We start from the raw sequence: 25,081 nt of genomic DNA, 5'->3' as shown, positions 1-25,081 counted from the left end.
GTGGCATATTTTCGCTCGCTTTCTGAGCTTTCATTTTTGGTATTGTTAGGCAAAATTATTATCTGGTGTGTCCTATCTTGACTGTTAAATATATTTATGTACCTTGTTTATATTTGCTTTTCTATTGTCCCTTTTCACTTCCTCTGGGTGCTCTTTACCTTCTTGCTGCACGTTTGGTTACTACTTATTTCACTTGTACGCTGCTTTTCTACTTTATCACTGTTAATATTTACTTACCCTAATATTGCTTATTGCTAGTCTGCTAGCAAAGAGTCCACTACTGCTCATAGTTCATTACAAAGGAGACGAGCTGCTCGACTAAGTGGTATGTACATTGAATCAATATTAGTAAATATCCACCTTTTTGATAATTATATTTGCTTTAAACAAATTAATCATTTATAGTACATGTTTCATTCCATTGATAACATGTTCAGCTATGTTACAATTGAAATTACAAATTACAAAGTATATTCTAACATAAGTACCTTGTTATGCTTAAAAACTATGTGAATTTAAAAATGTTAAAATAATTAAAATCAATGTGGATGGATGAATGGGGTGGTGAAATGGGAAGGGAAATGGATTTACTGTATTTTAACCCATTTTAAAACTATATGTATTCATTTGAACAGATCTTAAAAAATGTTTTTGTTCCCAGCACATTTTTCACTATGATGTGTGATTTTCTACTTGTCTACTAATAAAACAGTTTTTGAAAAATAATTTGCCTTTGTCAATGTTCTAATTTTACAAGAATTTTCTCTACAGTTGCTCTTCCCAAGGTGAATATTGTCATTTTCGTTTTATAAAAGTTTCTCTTGAATTCTGTTAATGCAGGATCTCTGAAGCTGACTGCTGTCTTATTATTATTTAAAGAGCATATTTCAGTGCAATCCTGGAGAGAAACTCACATTTCGCTTGACTAATCCCTTCGATATTCAATTGACAAATGCGCAGCGATGGTCCAATTCTACGAACTTCAGCGTCCTGAAGAGGACCACACATCTCCTTTTTGTTCGCTCTTTGACCGAGAGGTCGTTTCCGACAGTTTGGTCTCATCTTACCACTGTTGCTTCTTAGCACCACCCGGGGAACACGTGTGGGGGAGTGTAGTGGTTAAACCTAGGGACGTGAAAAATGTAGACCCCCAGTGGGATCAGTCTTCAGTAGTCAACTAACATAAAGTTGAGAACCCTTCTAAATATGTACAAGGATTTGATCTTCCAAGGCAACAGTGGAGAATTATCAATCGGATAAGAACTGGACAAAGTAGATGTGCTTATCTATTGTGCAAATGGGGTTGGACTAGCTCTGCAAATTGTGATTGTGGTGCCCCTTCTCAGTCAATCCACCACATTGTTGCCGACTGCCCAATTCGAGCTTTCGAAGGAAAGCTAATGGACATTCAGCGCACATCAGATGAAGTAGTTGTTTGGGTCAAAAAACTAGACCTAGAGTCGTAGCATTGTATGGACTTGTGACTACACACATTTATCCTGAAACTATATAATATATACATACATCATACGATAAATAAAATAATAATTTAAAGCTCCCCCAAAATCTTGTTTTTATGACACACCTACTGTGTCCTCGATGCAGCCTTCCGTCTTGTGAAGTAACTTTTTTATTAGTAGACAACTAGAAAATTACACATTATAGTGAAAAAAGTGCTTGAAAAAATTTTTTTTTAACATCTGTTCAAATTAATACATATAGTTTTAAAATAGGTTAAAATAAAGTAAATCTATTTCCCTTCCCATTTCACTACCCCATTCAACCACCCACATTGATTTTAATTATTTTAATATTTTAAAATTCACATCGTTTTTAAGCATAACAAGGTACTTATTAAGATGTTTTTAAGAAGATAAATACACTTTGTAATTTCACCTAAACATTGTAACATAGCTGAAGATGTTCCCAATGGAACAAAACATGTTCTATAAATGATTAATTCATTTGCTTAAAGCAAATATAAGTATCAAAAAGGTGGATATTTACTGTTATTGATTCAATGTAAATAAGATTTGATACGGGAAATGGAGCTAATTTCTTGCACATTTTTTTCTTTGCTTAGGTGAAGTTACAAAGTATATTTATCTTCTTAAAAAAACATCTTAATAAGTACCTTGTTATGCTTAATTAAAAGCTATATGAATTTAAAAATGTTAAAATAATTAAAATCAATGTGGATGGTTGAATGGGGCGGTGAAATGGGAAGGGAAATGGATTTACTTTATTTTAACCTATTTTAAAACTATATCTATTCATTTGAATAGATGTTAAAAAATGTTTTTGTTCCCCCACATCGTTACTTCACAAGACGGAAGGCTGCATCAGCCGTCGCTCCTCCAAGGATACAGTAGGTTTGTCGCAACAACAAGATTTCGGGGAAGCTCTTGAAATAATAATAATAAGAATAAGAAGAAAGCTATCAGCTTCAGGGATCCTGCATAAACAGAATTCAAGAGACACTTTTATAAAACTAAAACAAACGAAAACTTTGCCGTAGGAAGAGCAACTGAAGAGAACATTCTAGTAAAAATAGAAGTGACAAAGGAAAATTATTTTTCAAAAACTTTTTTATTAGTAGACAACTAGAAAATCACACATCATAGTGACGAAAGTGCTGGGAAGGAAAATATTTTTTAACATCTGTTCAAATGAATATATATAGTTTCAAAATAGGTTAAAATAAAGTAAATCCATTTCCCTTCTCATTTCACCACCACATTCAACCATCCACATTGATTTTAATTATTTTAACATTTTTATTTTTTAAGAATATACTTTGTAATTTCACCTAAGCATTGTAACATAGCTGAACATGTTATCAATGGAATGAAAGATGTACTATAAATGATTAATTAATTTACTTATAGCAAATATAAGTATCAAAAAGGTGGATATTTACTGTTATTGATTCAATGTAAATAAGATTTGATACGGGAAATGAAACTGATTTCTTGCAATAAGTGGTATGTTCCGAGCTGTCAGTGGAGAGATGGCGTGGAATGACATTAGTCTGCATATATAAAATAAGAGTTTTGTCTGTACATTGCTCAGAATTTGAAAAGAATGGTATTTCTGCATCGGTTATGTCCACAGTAACAAGGAAATGCACTTTTTACTTTTCCGTATGTACGTACATGTGTCACTAGAAAACGGCTAAAGAGAATTTAATAAAAATCGGTATCAAAAGTCGGGGAATAAGTCGCTACAATCTAAGCCATAAATAATTTCATTCACGCTGATAGAAATGGTAGTTTGGGCGAAGGCCTAAAATTTAATTTTTAAATATTTATGTTATTAGTGGTCCTATCTTAATAAAAGCTGGTATGCAAAGTCGGGGAATAAGTTGCTACAATTTAGGCAATAAATAATTTTATTCACGCTGAGTGAAATGGTAGTTTAGGGGAAGGTCTAAAATTTAATTCTTAAATATTTACGTCATTAGTCGTCCTATCTCATTGAAAACTGGTACACAAAGTCGGAGAATGAGCTACTACAATCTAGGCTCTAAATCATTTTATTCAAGCCGAATGAAATGGTAGTTTAGGGGAAGGTCTAAAATTTAATTCTCAAATATTTATATTATTAGTGGTCGTATCGATAAATACTACATAACCAAAGTTATATAGAATTAATTTTCCGACCATTTATAGCATACATTTTTACCGTACCGGGTATGATAACAGATATTCATGAATTTGTATTTTTATTGCTAATTCCATATCGACGCCGAGCCACGAGAAAATGGGTAAACAGAATTTAATGAAAATCGGTATATAGAGTCGGGGAATAAGAAACTACAGTCTAAGCTATAAACAATTTTATTCATTCTGGATGAAATTGTAGTTTAGGGGGAAGGCGCCTAAAACTTAATTTCCCTATCAAAAAGTACTACATAACAAAAGTTACAGAGAATACAATTTCTGATCATTTATGTTTTTTACTGTTTTACCGTACTGACTACGATAAGTGGTATTTTTTCGGAAGAAAACTAAATGTGAAGGCCTACAATATTGAAAGTGCATAACATTGATCAACAATAACATTACATTGACCACTGTTTGTTGTGATGTTATTTGTCTCTTATGCTGCCTCTCAACTCCGATAGATGGGATTACTAAGGCGGGGAGTTAGAAAACTTTCTTCTTTAGCATGCCATTCCTCTGGTTCATACATTTTCTGATACAGCTGGTACTAACACTCTGGTTCTTCATAGTATTCCAGTTATTCGATCCCTACTCTGATGCGCTGTTTTGAATAAGCAGTGTGCATACTTAAGGCAGAGGCTGACTTAGTAGTAGTAGTAGTAGTAGTAGTAGTAGTCTAGAATAACAATTTAGGCCTATTCCAAATTGAGGAGCTAGATGCAATAACAGCATAAGTCTACGTATGCTGTTATTGCATGAACACTGTTTTCAGATTTCCTGGTCCCTTCACTACAACCCAGTCCAGGTCTTAGTTCGCTAGGATGCCGCTAGAGGTCAGGAGCTCACTAAAACTGGTACCATGCGCTACGCTGTTATTGCATGAGGCATGCTTCACGAGTGGCACGTTCAGCTGCCGCCAGTTCTCTGGCTGGAGAAGATGTCAGCGAGTGGAAGAGAAGGTTGTGTGGCGTCACATTTAATAAAAGACTGGGTATTAGCACTTTGACCTATGTTTCTAAGAATGCCCTATGCTAAAAGCAACAGATTCATGATACAGAAGTTTGTGTGACTTTATTACCATAACGGTGTTGTATCAGAGTTACAGTCCTACACTCCTTACTATGTGCCATTTACTTTCTTAAAGAGGAATGATAGCTTTCTCGGTTTTAATGATTTGTGGCTACATGATGTAAGAAAGTGTGGTGTAAAAGCAGACAAAAGGGTTGACGTTATTTCACTAATGAAATACTTAAAAACTGAAAATGTTGAGTGGTAGGTATGTGAAAGTCATGTCTGTGTGTAATGATTCCCTAGAGTCTGCTAATGCAGCATGTGAAGATGAATCATCCTGATTTTGATCAATGATGCATTTGAGTATTTCAAACAAGACAAACAATGTCTAAATCCCAGTTATATAATTTGTGATCTGCTTTTTGTTCCTTTTCTTTTCTTTTAGGTTTAGAGAATCATTTTGTAAATGAAAATAGGAATAAAAGTTGTTCAGAAAAGAATGGTACTAACTTTATAACATATCAACTATTTGTTGGGGAAGCGGAGAGGCAATTACCATAGCCTAATACCATAGTTGGAGAGAGCCCTGTAACAAAATTCTCTCGACCCTTTATGCAGAAAGAACGAAAAAGGTGAATATTAAATAAAGAATAAACTTAATGGTTTTACCTTTCTTAGTTGACAAATTTTTGTTTATTTTAGGAATGTGTTCTTAATTAAAGTAAGTTTAGACATTTTGGAGAACTGAGGTGGGATAAACTGCCACTTTTGTTCCTCTATAGTGGGCAATCATCATGTTTTCCTAACTCCCTGATCAATACTGGTGTATGGCAAAATATAATATTCCTGCCCTTCATGCAATAACAACGTAGGAAATGAAATTTTAAGTAACTCTGTCTTTCTTATTAGCTAACAGATCAATAAAATTCTTTGGAAAATATATTTCTTGGCTCTTTTAAATGTCCTTAAATGAAATTCAGGTTGATTCCTAATATTACTTTTAACTCAGAACATTTATAAACTTTAAGCTTCTGTTTCTCAAAATAACGCAAGTCTACTTACGCTGTTATTTGGCATCCAACTCCTCAATTATAGCATAACAATTCACTAAAGAACTCAAAATTCAACCCTGAAAAGAGCCGTTTCTTAAGAAAAGCATCTTCCTCTTCATTTTTATTATATTCTACATTTATTTTATTCCAAATTATCAGTGAAGAGGGGGTTTCTCCTCTGGCTTGGAGGAAAAATTTGCCTCCGAGTCAGATTTTTCCGCCGCCAGTGTAGTGAATTGATATTTTCCAACTCATCGGGTACTCCTAGGAAACAGATTAGTAAAAGGGCATATTTTCTGCCCTGGGAGTCTCCACTGTTTGACCCTCTCCCCGCCAAAAAAAGACAAAGAGTGTTCACGAATCACGGCTGTCTGTAGCTTGGTCATTCCAGCTCTGGAACTTTGGACTGTTAGATCGGTAGTGTAGTCCTGTTCGTTAGAAGTGAGAAAATGTGTTGTGTTTCATTTGATCGAGTATTCCATATGAAAGCATTGCTTTTAATCGCACCATTCCTACTGACGTCATTGTAATGTATGTTCATTTCAGTTGAGAAAACCACTAAGACAGTCTTTCTGATGATGTAAAAAGGCAGGTGGAGAGTGAGTGCCTACCATTATAATGAAAACTCCCCAACCTGATTGTGAATGATGGTATGCAAGCGGGTTTACCATTACAGTGAAAACTCCCTAACTCAGTCTTCATATGAGAAAAGATGTTTGGTGACTTCCCCATCGCGTTTCTAGGGTAACATTAAGAGCTATGCAATTTAATACAATCTTGCTCACAATGTGTACACTAGAATTGCGTAGCGAAGCACGGGTACATCAGCTAGTAGACAAATAAGCTTGAGTGGTGTCTTTAAAAGTAGGGAAGATCACAATATAAAAATTAAGTTGGAATTCAAGAGGACAAATGGGGGCAAATATTAGTTTATAGGAAGGGGAGTTATGGATTGGTATGGCTGTTGCTCCCAGGACAACTCTGACTCTGAAGGTGTATTATCAATTCCAAGTGCCTTGTGTCACCCAGGTCCTTCAATTTCTATGCAGTTCTTATCTCAAAATTGCGTCACCCATCGCATCCTCATCAATAAGTTACTTCTATCTCTGTACAATTTCCTCTTTATTTACAGATGTGGTTTTTCCCATTTGATTGGTTCATGCACCTCCTTCACCCCCCCCCCCCCCCCCCAACTGAAACCTCATTTTCCAGTATGATGCTCATAGCTTTCCTATATTTGCATAATCTTCTAAAGACTAATATTTCTCTTTCAGCTGTTCGTTTTATGCCACATTTTATGCCACTTTCTACCAGGTGTTTACTCTGAGTTTATTAAGGGGAGGGATTATTTTTCTGATCTTCTGATTGTCTTAAAACTTCCGTCGATGTAAGGAGAACAGAAAAGTATCACTAGTACAGTAGATTCCCGCTTATCTGGATCCTGTTAATCTGTTATCAGATCTAATTATGTCGATCATATTTCTACATTAAACTCACTCTTAAAAATAATCATTTTAAATTGAAGATGAATAATCTTTTAAATTTAAGGGGATATCATTCACAAATGAAAACTCTTTGATTCTACAACTGTCATTCTGAAAACAAAAACAAATCATTATAAAATTAAATATTTTTATTTTGTCAATGAAATTGTCTTAATATAGAACAACTGTCATAAGAGTATTACTTTGTTATTCTCGTCTATGAAAACGTGAAATCAAACTTACTCTGAAACAAGAATATTTTGGATTGACACAAACCCTTTTGACTCGATAGTTATTTATCAATGCGGATGCTCCACGGGTTAAGCAAGACCTACTTTTCTCCATTGCTTTATTAATTAAAATGATGTACAGTACTCTAACTGAAGTCAAATTTATACTGTAAGTACTGTATTTTCTTTCACTGTTAAATGTAGATATGTTTCTTGCTCTGTACTGAACATGTACACAACATGTACATAAACTGTATTATTTATGTCGTTCAAAAATTTTCTGAATTACCCAGATTTTTGATCATCCAGATTGGACCTGGTCATGTTTGAGCTGTACAAGCTGGGTTCTACTGTGGTTCACAATGTAGAGATATGATATCCTTCATTTTGTGCATTCAATATATTTTTATACTAAGCCAGTATTTGTAAAGTGTATTTATGAAACAAATTACACACAGTTTATTAGAAAGCTAGCATAAAGCGAAAGTAGTATATTAGTAATTAGTGAGGTTAATGACAACAAACAACAACTTCACAGGGGAAGAATGTAACAGACATACTAAAGTCTTCTGCTGAGTGTCAGGTAATTCATACAAAGTAAAATATGTCCTAGGGATAAATGGAAAACCATTATTCCAAATACATATATTGAGCTGCTATTCTTCTCAATCTCTTTCTATACATACAGTAAAACCTTGTTAATTGCCGTGTCACAAAAATATTCTAATACCCGTTACTGCATGCAATAACCTTGATCCACAGTTTAAACTTTTCAAATGCCATGGAAAAAACTATTTCCAAAATGTATCCAACAAGGTGCATTTACATTATTCAAATATGTACTTGGATTAACTCACTGGCAAACTGTAACCTCCCGCAAGTGGGGGGAACACTCAATTCAAAGACAAGGACAAATCATGCTGTCTTCGCTGTGCAAGTACTTTATTTTTTGGTTTACTGTACTGTTTGCACTTTTAGATGCCTTGTACTTGCACGGAAAGTGCCCAACGCCCTTAAAACGTTGTGGCTGGTCGAACTTGTATGATTTCCCAGTCTGGCACTTCTCTCCTTTAAAACCAGGTCCGCTTAGGGCTGGCACTAAAAAAAATACAACGCAGTTTCATCAGCATTGACAATATTGTTCAGTGCATACAAATTGATTAGGCTATATGAGCCACGCTTTTTCGCCAAACGTCGGTATTTCCAGTGTTCACAGATTTTGCTTCTCCGCATACTGCCTGCTATGTGATATTGTGCCATTCCTTAAAATGCTGAATACAAAAGAATTACAATTTCACTCAAACTTAGCATCTATGAAGCATACTGTAAACACACTAAAGTGAGTGAAAGTGCAGAAGGCTACCCCTGCACGCTCTGGAAGACACGTTCTATCGTGATGCGGAGAAATTTTGAATTTAAATTACCCTGTAAAATACTTTTTTTTAATGTAAAGGCAGTTTTGAATAAAAAGTATATAGTTTGGTAATGGGACCGAAACTGTTCTTCAAATTACGAATTATCCGCATTTTGAATTAAACAATTTAAATAACATGAAAATTTGTACCTCATGTTTTCGGGAACAAGAGCTTCTTCTAATTAGGCAGGATTTTGAATTATCGAGGTTCTACTGTATACACACATATACAGAAACTGCCGTCCTACTAGGGTACCGCTGCTCACTGCATGTCACAAGAATGAGTTATCGACTATCGTGGACTTGCCTTCGACCAAGACCAAGCGTGCTTTGACCCACACAAACAATCGATTGTACGGAAGTGGAGCAATTATCGAATGTTAACGTTTCAAATTTTTGTCCGCTACATTGTAAAATTACACCGTCCATCCATAAAACGTTGCAATTTCCGTAAATTTTACGGATAAACCATACAAGTTGGCAGGTATGAACCTACTATCAAATCACGGCCACCCATTTGTTTGTTTCAAGCACCCTGTAAGAGACCTGTGGCTACAGAAAGAAAATGCACCCAAACTGTGGTCAATTGGTTTGATGAACACTCCTGGCCTCCAAGGTCTCTTGACCTCAATCCTACTGATCACATCTGGGATGCTGTCGAGAGGGGTGGGTACACGCTGCTCCGACCAATCTCTGGGAAATTATCGGAGGTTGTGCTCCCGTCATGGATCAGTATGGCTCCTCAATGTTTCCTATGCCCTGTGGAGACCATACCATGCTGTATCGCCACAGTTATCAGGGCGAAAAAGGGTGCAACTCATTACTGGCCAGGTTAATTCAATTGCTTATCAATTGTTTGTCCTTTTCCATTACTTCAACGTTCTTCAATTACTTCAATGTTTATGACTGCTCTGATCTCCAATTCAAAATACAGACCTTTCACTACACCCAGTAACTTTTAATCCATTACATTTACCCATAAAGTTATTGCCTTCTATTAGTACATCTAGTTAATGGTAAGCAAGAAGCAGGATGCGAACAACCTTTGACAGCAGTGATGCTTGTACCTGGCCAGCCCACATCTGCTGGATCTGAAGAAACTTGGTACTCTGATTGGTACTGGTCTTCTGACTCTTTTCAGATGGGGGAAGTACCTAGAAATAAATCGGCAACACAATTAAAACAGAATGGAGCTCTTAATGACAATTATTCTAGTTATGTTTGAATATACCTACATCCACGGGTCGGTAATCAGGAACGGTTTCTTGTGATAAGAAAGCAAACTTCTTGCTGTTGTTGTTATGTGATGTTGGTAGCGATACATCTGATGGCTGGTATACCTTGGGCTTGTGAGTACGTATTGTCACGCCTAAAGACAGAAAAAATTACACAAATGTAAAATTGATATAATTAATAAAGGACAGTTATATGCCATAAAAGTCTACACCTTTTGAAAAATCTATTTTGTACAGTCAACCCCTGACATAGTATCACCCTCACTTATTACCCACGATGAGCAATGAACAGATATTCCTGATTACCTCGATATAACACCATCCCCAGTTATAGCCATTGGTAGCTCAGGTACAGAAGCGTGGTATAGTGTTAAACGTGAACTCGATAGATTGCAGCTGTTGATTTAAAATTATCGGCAGGAATCTAGAGAATTTATCTTGAAGTAGAATCATGGTTCTTACCTAATCCTGTAGGAATGTGAACAGGCTGGATGCTACCTACCTTCATAAGTAGCTCATTATCTCAAGTGGCATAGTGCAAAGGATTTATTGTACCTGTTGTGGAAGAAAGATCATGCATGTAATGGGATTTCCTTACGGTTTATACAGAGTTCACCCAGAGAACCAGTCGTGGTGTAAACATGAGCACGTGCTTGGATTAACATTTATTGGTTAGTGCTGCTACAGCACACCTACAAGGAGACATGAAACTAGTTCGTTAGCCTGTAACGATCTCCACTACTTATTCTGCACTTTATCCTACCTTCGCCTGCCGTATTTTTCTTTGACCGCTTCGCCGCCATCGTCTCTCTATACTGCTACGTCCGCCTGCTGTTCTCCGGCTCTCTTCAACATGTGACCATGATGTCATCTCCTTCTGACGTTGGGACATTCGCCGCCTATCGCCATGCGTGCAGCTACACATTTCTGTGGACACGTGATTGTGACGTGGCGTTTCTCGAATATGCTGGCATTTATTCTAGTAAACTTCTAACTGTTCCTTGCTCCTTTATAATCATGGGCTCCACCCCTCACAAATTCAGTCTGTTCTCGCATCGGAGTGGTGGAGCACCATATATCTGCATAACATCTGCTGTTTCTTTGGTGAACAAGAACTGTGTACTTCAACTTCATACTTATTAGGCTATCTGGCCTCTACTTGTGTTTATTCTTGCTAGCTTACATCAATGTTGACATTATGCTAACAGACTCCACTCTTCTCTCTGTAAAATACAGATTTTACCCAGGACTATGAGAACTCTTATTTGCATATTCACACGGCCTTTTTGAAGTGAATTACTATTTCACGCATCTGAGACCTTTACGACTTACTACCCCGGCAAAGGGAATCTTTCCCATAGTTCATCCTTGTTTCCATTTCCCTGTCCTCTGCTTTATTTTTATCCTTATCTTACATTGGCTTTCAATTTCACTATATTGTACTTTTAATTTTTCTGGTTCCTTTTTATTCTCTTCTTTAAGCATGTATATTCTTCAAACATAGTAAGTGTGGCATATTTTTACTCGCTTCTTGAGCTTATCTTGCTATTCCTAAGCAATATTTCTTTGGGTGTCTTGTATCCTATCACAGATGTTAAATTGTTCCACTTGTTGATTGTTAATATATATTTATTGCCTTGTTTATATATTATTTTCTTTCTCTTGCCCTTTTCACTCCCTCTGGGTGGTTCTTAATTTACTAGCTGCACACTTCCTTTTTATGGACTCTGCGTTCCTATATTATCTCAATTTATATATTTGCCTAATTGCTAGACTCCTGGCTTGCGTTGATTACTCGTGCTATAGTTCTTATATATATCGCTGACCCTTTTAACATTTGCTATATTTGTACTATATCTCAGCCCATTACAAGTTTAGTGGCAGTGTATATCAATTTTGATAGTAGTAAACCCATCACATGTTTTATAGCAGTCCACCAAAAGCCTCATCACGGCTAATGCGATCCTACATGAAAAATGTCCAAAATATAATTCCTCAAATAATTTAAGCCAGAAAAATATACAAAAAATGATTTGTATTCATTGTTATTTAATATAAAGAAGCATTTCAAATTGAAGTTGAAGACCATCAGGATGCATGCGCTCATGCTTGACCCACCATTTCTTAAGCTGTGAGCTTGGGAAGCAAGCAGATACAGTGAATGAGTGAGACATTACTAACCTTCTTCTTGTGCAATATGGATCACCGAGTTGAGTTTGTTAAGCATCGCAAAGGGAATTCTTTGAAAAGTGGCGAGAAGAAAATTGTACATTCAAGGTTATGAATTTCATAGTTGGTCTGTATTGAGTTAAGATTACACATAAAATAAATACAAAATTTTTCTAATCCACCTTCTCAATACTTGGTTTATGTCGGATTTTAAACAATGTCCAATGTTTCTATCAAGTTCTGGAAGATATGAAGTTCAACACTGACGCAGAGGGAATTATTTTGTCCAATAAATCCACAACAGAGGTTAAATGTTGACAAAACTGTTGGACATATCTTGTGGTAGATTGAAATCTTGTTGTGTTACAAAGGAGCAATCCCAATTCAATAGGAACCAAATGAACCTTGTGCAATGTGAAACAAGCTTGCTGGTTGAGTGCAACTAACAGAGTGAGCTCACTTATGTATCTTGGCTAGGCTGGTCCTTATAGGACTGAAACTAGTACCTTGTAATAGCACAATGTAATGTGTTACAAGTGAACTATGTAGCATGAGTGGAATGTAATTTTTTTAAAGACTTTATTGGCGAAGTACTATATAATGTTTTATTTATCATGACCTAAACTGTACTGTTATTTGTAGAGCATAAGATAATTTAATGACCTAACCTGTACTGTATAATGTTGTAACATAGGCATTTGTAAATAGTAGAATTCTGTCTATAGTTCCTGGAAAGATCCAGAAAGTTACATAACTTTTGTACAGGGTGTGTTACTTTGTTGGTATGTGTTCTAGAAAGTGTGTTCTGTCTATTCTGGAAAAATACGACTTTCGCGATCATGCGTATTCTAGAATGTTAGTCAAGTTCGCGATCGAAAGTAAGGTTGTGATTGGTGAGTCTAGGTGGCGATAGGGAACACGTGCACGCTGATTGGTTGCCTCCAAGGCCAGTAATTCCTATATATAGTGAGTGAGGCAGTGTTTTTTTCGAATCAATTCTGTATCCTGAATTCTGTCGGTCTCGGTTTATCTGTCTGCGAGCAACCTATCTGGTTGACGTCCCCCAGCTTCAGGGATGGCACTCTGCTCGGGTAAGCACTCTTGAATTCCGTTCCTGCTAAAATTTCCGTAATGTTCCGATTTGCTTTTCATACAGGAGTCTGCCCTAACCTCGCCTAGATTCATCAAATTAGTTACTTATGACGCCTTAGTTCTTCAGCTGGACTTACCTGTTCGTTTCCGAGGCATTCCCGTTTTGTTTCACTAAAATATGTATATTGTAGTTTAATAGTATTTCCCTTGGGGTTTGCCTCTGATAGTTCTGTATCACTTTAGGTACGCTAGATTTTGGATAACCTGTAAATTGCATTGTACTACTGCATTGGTAACTAGATGTACAGTTGATTTGTAATTTGAATTTACACTGCTACGAATAACCTATGTATATCACTGAACTTATAGCTCATAACTTGGAATGTATTTGTAGAATTATCTTGTAAATAATATTTTAAAAAACTAAGGATCACGGTGATTCATTTCGGAATCCGCTATCTAAGCCATGTCCATGCCTTTGGTAGGTTCCCAGCCCTTCCATCTTCCCGTTTTGTCGTTCACTAGTTGGCCCTACTGATAGTTACGTACTTGTTTGTTGGAGATCCGCGTTATGCTAGCTACTGTTTTTCCGAGTGTGTAGTGTTTTCTTATATTGTGTATTGTACTCTTACCTTCCCCTTTTAACTGTGTTTGTGCCTTGTTTGGTGTTACCACTGTAGTAGAGGTAACATAATGTTTTTGTAAATAATTCCCTCTGCACCAATGTTGAACTTCATATCTTCTAGAACTTGATAGAAACATTGTTTAAAATCCGACATAAACCAATTTTTAAATGTGCAACCTTGGACTATTCGTCAACTAGAGATTATTTTATTCAATTTTGAGATAATTGTTGTTTAATATTGTAATTTTACGAGACATACACCAAAAGATTTTATTTGTCACTGTTCAACATAACTTTGCTATATCTACAACAGTTCATATTTTCATTTTATATGTATATCAGTCCACCACATCCCCAGTCCATTCTTTCATCTCTCATCTCACCGCATAACTCTGTTTTAGGACTATGGTATACACTTATGTATCTTGGCTAGGCTGATGATGGTACTTATAGGACCGAAACTAGTACCTTGTAATAGCACATTGTAATGTTTTTGTAAACATTGCATGATTGTCAAGTATTGAGAAGGTGGATTTAAAAAAATTTTGTATTTATTTTATGTGTAAGAAAATTGTATTGAATGTGTTTCATAAATTTTGTGAGAAATACCCAGCTTTAGCTTTAAAGGATATTGCTAAGTTGACATTCGAGTTCATTGGTGTTTCGGAGTGGAGCATTAAGTCTGCGCACAGCGAACGACTGCATCAAGGACTGGTAACAACACCTGAGAAATCGAAGATGCACTGACTAGGAACGAGTTCGTCCTTTATCAGATTCTGATGAGGTAAAGTACTGCACTTTTTTACTGTTTTAATATTGTCTTTGCTATGATATAAATTCCCCTCTGGAATTTTATTTTATTGAAATATTAAATGTGAGACGTTTTACTTACATGCGCCGTTGTGATTGATTTATTACGTATTTACGTTTCGGCCATAAATTCAAAGCTACCTTTCTTTTCTGATATGGTAAATATCCAGATATCATTTGCCATTCGATTGTTTATTTCTCGCGGACAGTGTCTCGTAATCCGCATCACAATTACATGTCAACTACATGTTGACATCAGTGGTATCCGGCAACAGTCTATGTAGAGCTAACTCTGATGTAATCGCCACAATCAAGCGAAGTAACGACAGTTCCAAGACAACCCACGTGGTTCTTGCCATGCGCTCGGGAGTAGCTCAGTGATTCTCCAATCAGCGTTCAGACCGCGGATAGATACGTACGGGTAGACAATGTTCTTTGTTTAAATCAGGTTCAGTTCTCTCGGTGATAGCAGAATTAACACTGTGGAATGTTTCTCAGAATAGTTTTGGAACCCTGGACAAAGCAATTTGATGATAAAGAACTTGGCAGTAGCTTACCCGGACCTGTTAGGAACTTCAATCCTGTCTCTTTCATCTGCTCTGTGTGCTTAAGCTTCTAGAATGAATAAACAAATGACATTACGTGTAAGAAAGAAGTGTGCGCTTATAGAGAACAGTATCCTCCTGCTAGTCAGCTGAATGTTGCAAATGATTGTTCATTGTTGTGGGTGAAAAACCATAAGAAGACAAAGTGTTGGAGACATTCTAAGTGAAAAACTTAAGTGGGCAAATGAAACAAACATCTGTCACAAAATACTGAGAAGTGTGTGAAGCTACAAGAAGCTTTGGTTATTCCAAACCAATGCAGAAAATGAAACTGCAGCCAATGAGGTCACTAGGAAAGCTGCTTCTTCTTCTTCATCATCATCATCATCATCATCATCATCATCATCATCATCATCAATGTCCCACTCCAGTCGTCCAGGTGTGGTTAACAAGCCTCCTCCACTCCTTTCTGTCCTTCCACTTTTTCTGCTCCAATACTTCCGCCACATCCAATCCAGCTTCTCTAATGTCCTTCCAAATCTGATCCATCCACCTTCTTCTCGGTCTTCCAACTGGTCTCTTTCCCTTAACTTCTCTTTCCAATTCCCTTCTTGCTACCCGTTCCTTTCCCATTCTTTTTACAAGCCCGAACCATCTCAATCTTGCTTTCTGTACGTTCTGTACTAACGGTTCTATATTTAGCTCTTCTCTGATTTTAATATTTTGAATTCTATCTCTTCTTGTCTTTTTAACTGATGTTCTTAAAAATTTCATTTCTACTGCTTGGATCTTACTATCTTGTCTCTTATCAGTTACCAGTGTTTCTATAGTGCTATTAAAACAATGTGCGTGTTCTGACAGTTCGCAGCACGTGGCGCCGAACAAAGGAGTGGGAGCGCTGTGTTGCCACATGATCCAGCAGGAGTTACTACATCACAGTCAACATCTCTCGTTCTGCGCTAGGCTCTGCGGAAAATAATATCCATTAACGGCGATCATGAAAGAGTTAGAAAAACGTTAAATATCGTTGCTATTATTCCAAGGTGGCTCAGCAGTAATTTTATTAGCTCAAATATCATAAGAAAAACTCCTCATTCCCCTTCCTCATAGGCTTTAATCAGTCGGGTTTTGCCCGGTGTTGATAACCTGTCATGTGATGGTCCAGATACATCCACTCCCTCCCTTTCCCCTTCACCTTCTTCCCAAGGCTCCTGTTCTTTCTTTTCTTTTTCTTTCCCTATTCTAATTACTGTAGCTTCAGAAATTTTAAAGCTGCTGCTGTTCTTTCTACAACTTTGTTAACGTCTATCAGTGGGCCTCCATTTTTCCCTTCAGCCTCAAAATATTCCCGTAAGGCACATACCATATCGCGAGCTTGACCACAAATAGCGTAAGGCACATACCATATCGCGAGCTTGACCACAAATAGCGAAGCCATGCCTCCCCATTACGCTTGCCTTTTTTCTAGGTGAATGAATTCTAGGTCGCCCTCGTTGTCGTTTTGCGGCGCTCTGAACGGGTTGCAACATTTTGAGTTCAGTAAATGAGACGGTGTTAAAATTACACTATACTACACAATACTAATTTACACTACACTAGAATGCCAGCCTCAATAACGATACACTTATTAACACAAACACAATAGCACTATAATATTTAGTTGATTTAAAAAAACACACTATACAGACAATGATATCACTCAAAGTAGACATTGTTAGCCCAGCCACATGTGCTACGGTATACTATATTGGCAACGTGGAACTCGGACCGACCGCCTCTCGAAGCTTTAAGACAGCGGGGGTAGGAAATGGAGAGTGCATGCCGGGCTGGGATTGGCTGAAACGGGAGGCGTGTACTGGTTGCCATAGTAACTGCCACCTCCTACTACCACGCTGAGAGCTGTCAGAACACGCACATTGTTTTAATAGCACTATAGTCCGTATGTTACAACTGGTATGAAATACTGTTTATACAATGTTAATTTCATTCTCTTGGGTACTTTGTCATCCCATAAAAGCTCTCTGACTTGATGATAAAATGTTGTACCTTTACTTAGTCTGTTATTTTTTTCAGGGTTGATTTCATTACTTCCATTAATAATGCTACCCAGATATGTAAAATGTTCTACATTCTCTAACCATTCTCCGTCTATGTTCACTTGGCTTCTCTTTTTCTCTTTTCCACAGTGCATGACTACAGTTTTCTTTTTATTAATTACCATTACAAACTACTTCAGATTTTCATTCCAAATGTCCAGGCTCCTTTGTACTTCCTTTTCTCCCTTTCCCCAAATCACCACATCGTCTGCAAATACCAAAGCATTCACTTCACCACTACTGGATACTCTGTTTTACACGTTTTATGATTTCATCCATCAATATAATAAACAATAATGGTGACAGTGCACTTCCTTGCTTGAGCCTTTTTTTGTATAAAATGATTCAGAGTCACCACTCCCCACTTGTACACTGCTTTTATTCTCATGATACAACATTTTTATCTTGTTAATTAATGATTTTGTTACATTCCTTTTCAGTAGGCATTCCCATACATGTTTTCTCTTAACTGTATCATAAGCTTTTTCCAAATCCACAAATATGAATATGATTTCCTTGTTCCTTTCCAGATGTTTTTCCATTATCGTTCACACTGTAAATATCAAGTCTATTGTTGATCTATTTGGTCTAGATGAAACAGAAACTGGAGCTAAAATTGGTGGGAGACATATAAATAACCTAACATATGCTGATGACACCACCCTGATGGCAGAAGGTGAAGAAGAACTTAAGTATCTACTAATGAAGGTGAAAGAAGAAAGTGCAAAAGCTGGACTAAGGTTGAATGTCAAGAAAACAAAGATCATGGCAACTAAACCTATCACCTCCTGGCATTTAAATGGTGAAACAATGGAGGTTGTTCCTAGTTTCATCTACTTAGGCTCCAAAATAACTGCTGACGGCGATTGCAGCCATGAAATTAAGAGACGCTTGCTCCTTGGGAGGAAGGCAATGGTCAACCTTGATAACATTTTCAAGAGTAGAGACGTAACTTTAAGAATGAAGATTTGTATACTGAAGGCTATGGTCTTTCCAGTAGCAATGTACGGAAGCGAGACCTGGACAGTATGAAAGGCTGAGCATCGAAGAATAGATGCATTTGAACTATGGTGTTGGAGAAAACTCCTTAGAGTTCCGTGGACTGTGAAGAGATCTAATAAGTCCTTATTTCAGGAAATCAACCTAGGCTGTTTACTGGAAGGTCAAATACTTAGGCAAAAACAAAAGTACTTCAGTCATATAATGAGAAAACATGATTCACTGGAAAAGACCTTTATGCTGGGGAAGACTGATGGTAATAGGAGAAGAGGGCAACAACTGATGAGGTGGACTGATGGCATCAAGGAGGTCACGGCTCTCAATTTAGAAAGACTTTGGAAAATAGTACACGACAGGAAGAAATGGCGCACTTCGGTCTATGGGGTCACGGAGAGTCGAAAGCGACTAAACATCTGACAACAACAACATATTGTTCTTCCTCTAACTGTGTTTCTATTATACCCCTCAGTCTTTTGTCTATGACTTTCTCCATTATTTTTAGCCCATGTGATGTCCGACTCATTGGCTGAATGGCCAGAGTAGTGGTCTTTGGTTCAGAGGGTGCAGGGTTCGATTCCCAGCCGGGTCGGGGATTTTAACCTTCATTGGTTAATTCCAATGGCTCGGGGGCTGGGTGTTTGTGCTGTCCCCAACATCCCTGCAATTCACACACCACACATAGCACTATCCTCCACCACAATAACACGCAGTTATCTACACGTGGCAGATGCCGCCCACCCTCATCGGAGGGTCTGCCTTACAATGGCTCACTCTGCTAGAAATAGCCACACGAATTTAAAGCCCAAGTGATAATAGGGTTATACCTCTATAATTATCACATTTCTTCCTATTTCCTTTTTTGAATAGTGGTACAATGCTTCCTTGTTGCCAATCTTCAGGTATCCTTTCATCCTTCCATATGGCATTGAAGGCTCTGTATAGCCACTGTAGTCCAATGCTTCCTGCTGCCTTAATCATATCAGCATTAAAAATAATAAATGGTGTATGGCTTTTAGTGCCGGGAGTGTCTGAGGACATGTTCGGCTCCCGATCCTGCCGGGAATCGAACCTGGGGCCCCTGTGACCAAAGGCCAGCACGCTAACCATTTAGCCACGGAGCCAGACATATCAGTATTGAATTCGTCTTTTCTACTTGCTTTACCTTTGGTCATTGCTTTCACTGCCCTTTCAAGTTCCAACCATGTTATCGGGTTCTTTTCTTTTTCTCCATCTATTATTTCCATTTTCCTATCTCCTTCTTCCTCCGACTAGTCATCCTCATTATAAAGTTTTTCAAAATATTTTGCTTATTGGTGACAAATTAGGCCTTAAGACATGGCATACAGCAGAAGTTGACCTATGGTTGAACAAGAGGGCTGAGAAAACCTTTCAGCAATCATTAAACATTACATGCAAGTGATGTGTGCAGTATGGATGAAACTGCTTTATTTTATTGTATGCAACCTGATAATACAATATCAAATGCTACTTTAAGGGGTTGCAAAAAATCCAAGGACAGAACAACCATTGTATTTTGTACCAATGCCAAAGGAAGTAATAAAGGAAAGATGATAGTGATTGGTAAGTCTGCTAAACCTTGGTGTTTCAAAAACTTTAACTCATCAGTTTTTCTTGCTTTTTCAATTTGCTTTATGTCCCCCCGCCCCCCGACACAGTTAGGTCTTATGGCGATGATGAGATAGGGAAGGGGTAGGAGTGGGATTGAAGCAGCCAAGGCCTTAAGGTACAGCCCAAGCATTTGCCTGGTGTGAAAATGGGAACAATAGGAACAATAAAAAGGAGTGGATAACCACTGTCAAATTCGACAAATAGATTAAAGATTTCTACAATAACATAAGAATAAAGATAACTGTATAAAATTTGCACGAACATCTGTCACGGTATTGTACAAATACAAAACACCTGTTAGTTCATCAGCCCAGAGGCTGGTTGGGTCCTCAAATAGCAGCACCACAAAAGGCTATGCAGTTATGGGGAAACCACAAAAACCAATGGCAGTACCAAAATGAGGTGTACTAGGCAAGACGAGGAGTGAAGTAGTTTGCCATTGATTTCCTCAGTGGGCCAGACAGTGTTATTGTAGCACAACTAACCCTATGAGCAACACTTTTCATGACACTTAGATGCACTGGTTGTGCTCTGAATGTCATTCATTAATCAGCACCACCCATACCCTAGCAGTTTCCATATTGTCACAGACATGGATGAGATTGGGACTTCAGTGGAAGCTAAACTTTGTTCTGGCCTGTGCAAAGAGATGGATGCAAAAGTACTATACGCGAACCTTTTCTTGAGCCCTGAGCTCCCTAGTGCTGAATCGGTAGACCTCGGTTATCTTCGACAACCATATTGGCAACCTTTGAAACACAAACTATGAATCGCTTATGTATCGCTGTGCGTCATCTGGCGTACACTTTACGAACTAGTACTGTTGTTGTTTACACAGCAAAGCCAAACTATATAATTCATGCTAGGAACAAGATTCGCATCGAGAAATGTTATATAATGTTAAATAGTGTATGTGTGACACAGTTTAGAAAATTCATATAGATCGATCATTTTATCAATTCAATTCAGATTTCATTTCCATCCAGTTGGCAGTATAACCGGAACTGGCAGCGCTCCCTCCTTACTCCTCACCCCGTAAAAATCGGGCTCAAGAAAAGGTTCGCGTATAGTACTGTATCCATCAAGAAATGACAGCAGGCAGACAAGAAAACACCTACACAAATAAAATGCTGAATTAATACTATTCCAGAAAATCCCTGTACGGTATGTCAAATTAATGTTTGGAAACGTGATCTTGATTTAACATCACCCTCTTTATTGTCCCAACTGCAGTGTGAACAAACTAAAAATAACTGTTAATTCATAATTAGAAATGAGATATTTGGAGGGAAATATAGAAGATATGAAAATAAACAAGCACAGTAGTTTGTAAAAGAAAGTGGATGAGAACTAAGATCTAAGGAGTACTCCAGAAGCAATGCACATCTCTTGTGTCTCCAAGGAGATGCGAGTAGTTGATTGAGGTCAACAATCCGTAATCTGACCCAGGAGCTCCCTGGATAAGTGATGGAAGTAGAAGAAGAAGAAGAAGAAGAAGAAGAAGAAGAAGTAAAACTGATGGTGACAAAGGACAGAGTGATATAACAAGATAAGACAATAAGCCCAAAAGTACCTGCAATGTGTAGTGTCGTAGATAGGACTCTGTCTGTTAGGTCATCAGCCGAGAGGCTGGTTGGATCCTCAAATAGCACCACCAAAGGTTATGCGGTTATGAGGAAACCCCAAAAACCAATGGCAGCACCAAAATGAGGCATACTAGGCAAAATGAGGAGTGAGGTAGTTTGCCATTGCTTTCCTCACTGGGTCAGAAAGTACTATTGCAGCACAACTGACCCTATGAGCAGCACCTTTCATAACACTCAGATGCACTAGTCATGCTCTGAATGTCATGACTCAGCACTACCCATACCCCAGCAACTTCCATATTGTCACAGCCATGGATGTTTTTTTTTTTTTTTTTTGCTAGTTGCTTTACGTCGCACCGACACAGATAGGTCTTACGGCGACGATGGGACAGGAAAGGGCTAGGAGTGGGAAGGAAGCAGCCGTGGCCTTAATTAAGGTACAGCCCCAACATTTGCCTGGTGTGAAAATGGGAAACCACGGAAAACCATTTTCAGGGCTGCCGACAGTGGGATTCGAACCTACTATCTCCCGAATACTGGATACTGGCCACACTTAAGCGACTGCAGCTATCGAGCTCGGTGCCATGGATGTTGACTGGGACTTTGGTGGAAGCTACACTTTACTCTGGCCCTATAATGTATGAAATCAGCAGAAACAGTATTTAATCAGCAAGAAGATTTGACCAGAGTGAAAGAAGCCTAGCATGGAATGAGGGGGAATTAGTAGTTCAATAAATTTAGTGAGGAGTAAAATACATTACCACCTGTGTAGTGATTTTAGTTTTAAGGACCCTGACAATCTGCCACAATATGTCAAGACATACACACTTACAAAAAATGAAAAGGGTAGCAGTATTTCTGGCACTTTCGGGTATAATTTGTTAAGTAGCTTAATGACCTCATTCCCTGTGTCTTGAAAACTCCTAAAATGCTCACACCATGGTTAAATTTTTCTACATAAAATTTGCAACAAACATTTTCATTAATGGTGCACCTATGACATACCTGTCCTCATAGACATGAGGATGGGATTGCAATTCTTGCCACTGATCCACTCCTGAGCTGACAATGCAGGACTGGGAGCTGCAGTGTCAGGATATAGGTCATCCTGAAATTGGTCGCTCTGGAAGAAAGAGTTCCATACAAAAATTTTAACAACAAATTCAGTAAGTGTCCCAACTAATGCGTTTATAATTGATAATAGGATAAAAGTTTGTAAATACTAATTAAGAAATTAAGTCATGTACAGAGTGTAACAATGCCTGGTACATGAGCAAATTCTTATGTACATACATAAATATGCTTTACACGACTCTTACAAATCAGGCTTTAAGAAAAAACATAGTATCATGACAGTTCTGCTGAAAATGACAGATGACATTAGATATGCAATGGACAACAAACGAGTGACAATACTTGCTCTTTTAGATTTCAGTAGCGCATTTGATACTGTCGATCCTAAGTTGCTTCTTCCCAAATTACAGTCCTTAAACTTTAGCCAGAAAGTGCTAGAATTTTTCTATTCTTACCTCACAAACCGCCGGCAGTGTGTGGTTGCAAATAATAATAAAACAACATGGCGAACAAAAAATGTGGGTGTCCCTCAAGGGTCAGTTCTGGGCCCTGACCTATTCACTTAATATATAATTGATATCACCAGATAAATTAAGCACTGCAAGTACCATCTTTATGCTGATGATCTGCAAATTTATTACCACTAGAACTAATAATATACAACAAGCAATATGTAATGTAAATGCTGACCTTGAGCTAATTAATGGCTATGCAATTAAAAACAACGCAAGCCATTATCATCAGTACATCAAAGAATCTTCACATTTTAAAACAAAGTTTCATTCCTCCCATAACTTTAAATAATACTGTTATACCTTATTGTGAATCAGTTTCTAACCTTGGAGTTATTATTATGGAAACTCTAAACTGGTCAGCGCAAGTTAAGAATATCTGTAAAAAGGTGTATTGTGGCTTCCACCCCTTAAAACAGTTCAGAAATGTATTCCCTCGATCATTAAAAATTCAACTTGTTTAGTCATTATCATTTCCCATTTTTGACTACTGTGATGTAATTTTTACGGATATAACAAATGAATTAAGCTTGAAACTACAACGCACTCAAAAGGCTTGTCTTAGATATGCTGGCGCGCGCGGTTTCCGGCACTCTGCAGTTGTCGAGAGCTGAACTCCGAGATAGTAGGGTGTTCAATGAAGCTACTGCGTACTGTATGTCGTATTGTATAGTGTTTTATTGTGATTGTGTACAGTGCTGTAATGTATGTGAAATATTCGTTACGTGAACGTGTATATCTGCATAATACTTACATTAAGTGCAGAAAATCATGCGCTAGGACAAGACAAAAGTTTCGAGCGAAATTTCCAGGGAGACCCATTACTGTCAATCGGACAATAAAACAACTGGCCAAGAGATTCAAACCTACAGGTTCAGTAAACAATAAAAATAGACGTAAAGGTCGTTATCTCCTTACTGAAGCGTGTTTGGTACGAGGATCATAAGTAAAAATCTGTGGCCCCCTCATAGCCCAGATTTAACGGCATGTGATTTTTATTTGTGGGGGAATGTTAAAAAATGTGGTTTATGGGAACAACCTTCACACACTAGATGAACTTAAAGACAATATACAAGTTGCAATTGCATCCATCAGTGCTGAAGAACTTGGTAGAGTAACCGAAAACTTCATTAGGAGATGCCGATTATTTTGGCAGCGCATGGGGAACATTTTCAGCATCAACTGTAAAAATGGTGAGTAAAATGCATGATAATGCATGATAATGATTTTTGAGCATAAACTGCAAGCATGGTGAGTAAAATGCGTGGTAATGATTTTGAGCACCGTATTCTGCCGTACATACACATGCGCGGTAGCCGGCAACTGAACCGTCACTGGCGTCCAAGGTCGAACGAGAAAGTCCCCTTCAAGCATAAATAAAGACCCTGTATAAACAATTTGCTTGGTTACGACTAGACGACAGGCGTAAACTACATTCAAATACTCTTGTGTACCAGGTACTTTTGAAAGACATCCCTGCTTATCTCTCCAGCAATTTTCGTCACCTTGGTTCTTTACATCTCCATGATACTCGCTCAGTGTCCCTCCTAGAAATACCTGTCCACCGAACAACCACACACCATCGATCATTTAAAGGGACCTAACATCTAAGGTCATCGGCCCTGACTGGTTTGATACAGCTCTCCATGCTACCCTATATTGTGCTAACCTTTTCATGTCTGCATTACTACTACATCCTACATCTGCTCTAATCTGTTTGCCATATTCGTATCTTGTTCTACACCGAACATTCTTGCCACTTACACTTCTCTCAAAAACCAACTGTACAAGTCCTGGGTGTCTTTAGAATGTGCCTGATCGTTCTATCTCTTCTTCTGGTCAAATTTAGCCAA

At 37.8% G+C, this 25,081-nt stretch overlaps 1 protein-coding gene across 3 annotated transcripts in view; it reads right to left on the bottom strand.

Annotated features, from left to right (window-relative positions):
* Nucleotides 1–25,081, bottom strand: part of LOC136857516 (coronin-2B) — a 252,436-nt gene that overhangs the window by 32,982 nt on the left and 194,373 nt on the right. For 2 of the 3 annotated variants that reach the window (XM_067136227.2, XM_067136228.2), the window contains 3 exons: nt 22,648–22,765; nt 10,092–10,225; nt 9,900–10,010 (listed from right to left, as the gene is read on the bottom strand). In XM_067136227.2, coding sequence (XP_066992328.1) covers nt 9,900–10,010; nt 10,092–10,225; nt 22,648–22,765 — 363 coding nt within the window. The remainder of the gene's footprint in view (nt 1–9,899; nt 10,011–10,091; nt 10,226–22,647; nt 22,766–25,081) is intronic. The other variant, XM_067136229.2, reaches the window with a different exon arrangement.

Source organism: Anabrus simplex, chromosome 1 (genome assembly GCF_040414725.1).
Source record: "Anabrus simplex isolate iqAnaSimp1 chromosome 1, ASM4041472v1, whole genome shotgun sequence".
In the NCBI taxonomy this organism is placed as follows: domain Eukaryota; kingdom Metazoa; phylum Arthropoda; class Insecta; order Orthoptera; family Tettigoniidae; genus Anabrus; species Anabrus simplex.
This window is presented reverse-complemented; position numbering and strand designations above follow the sequence as displayed.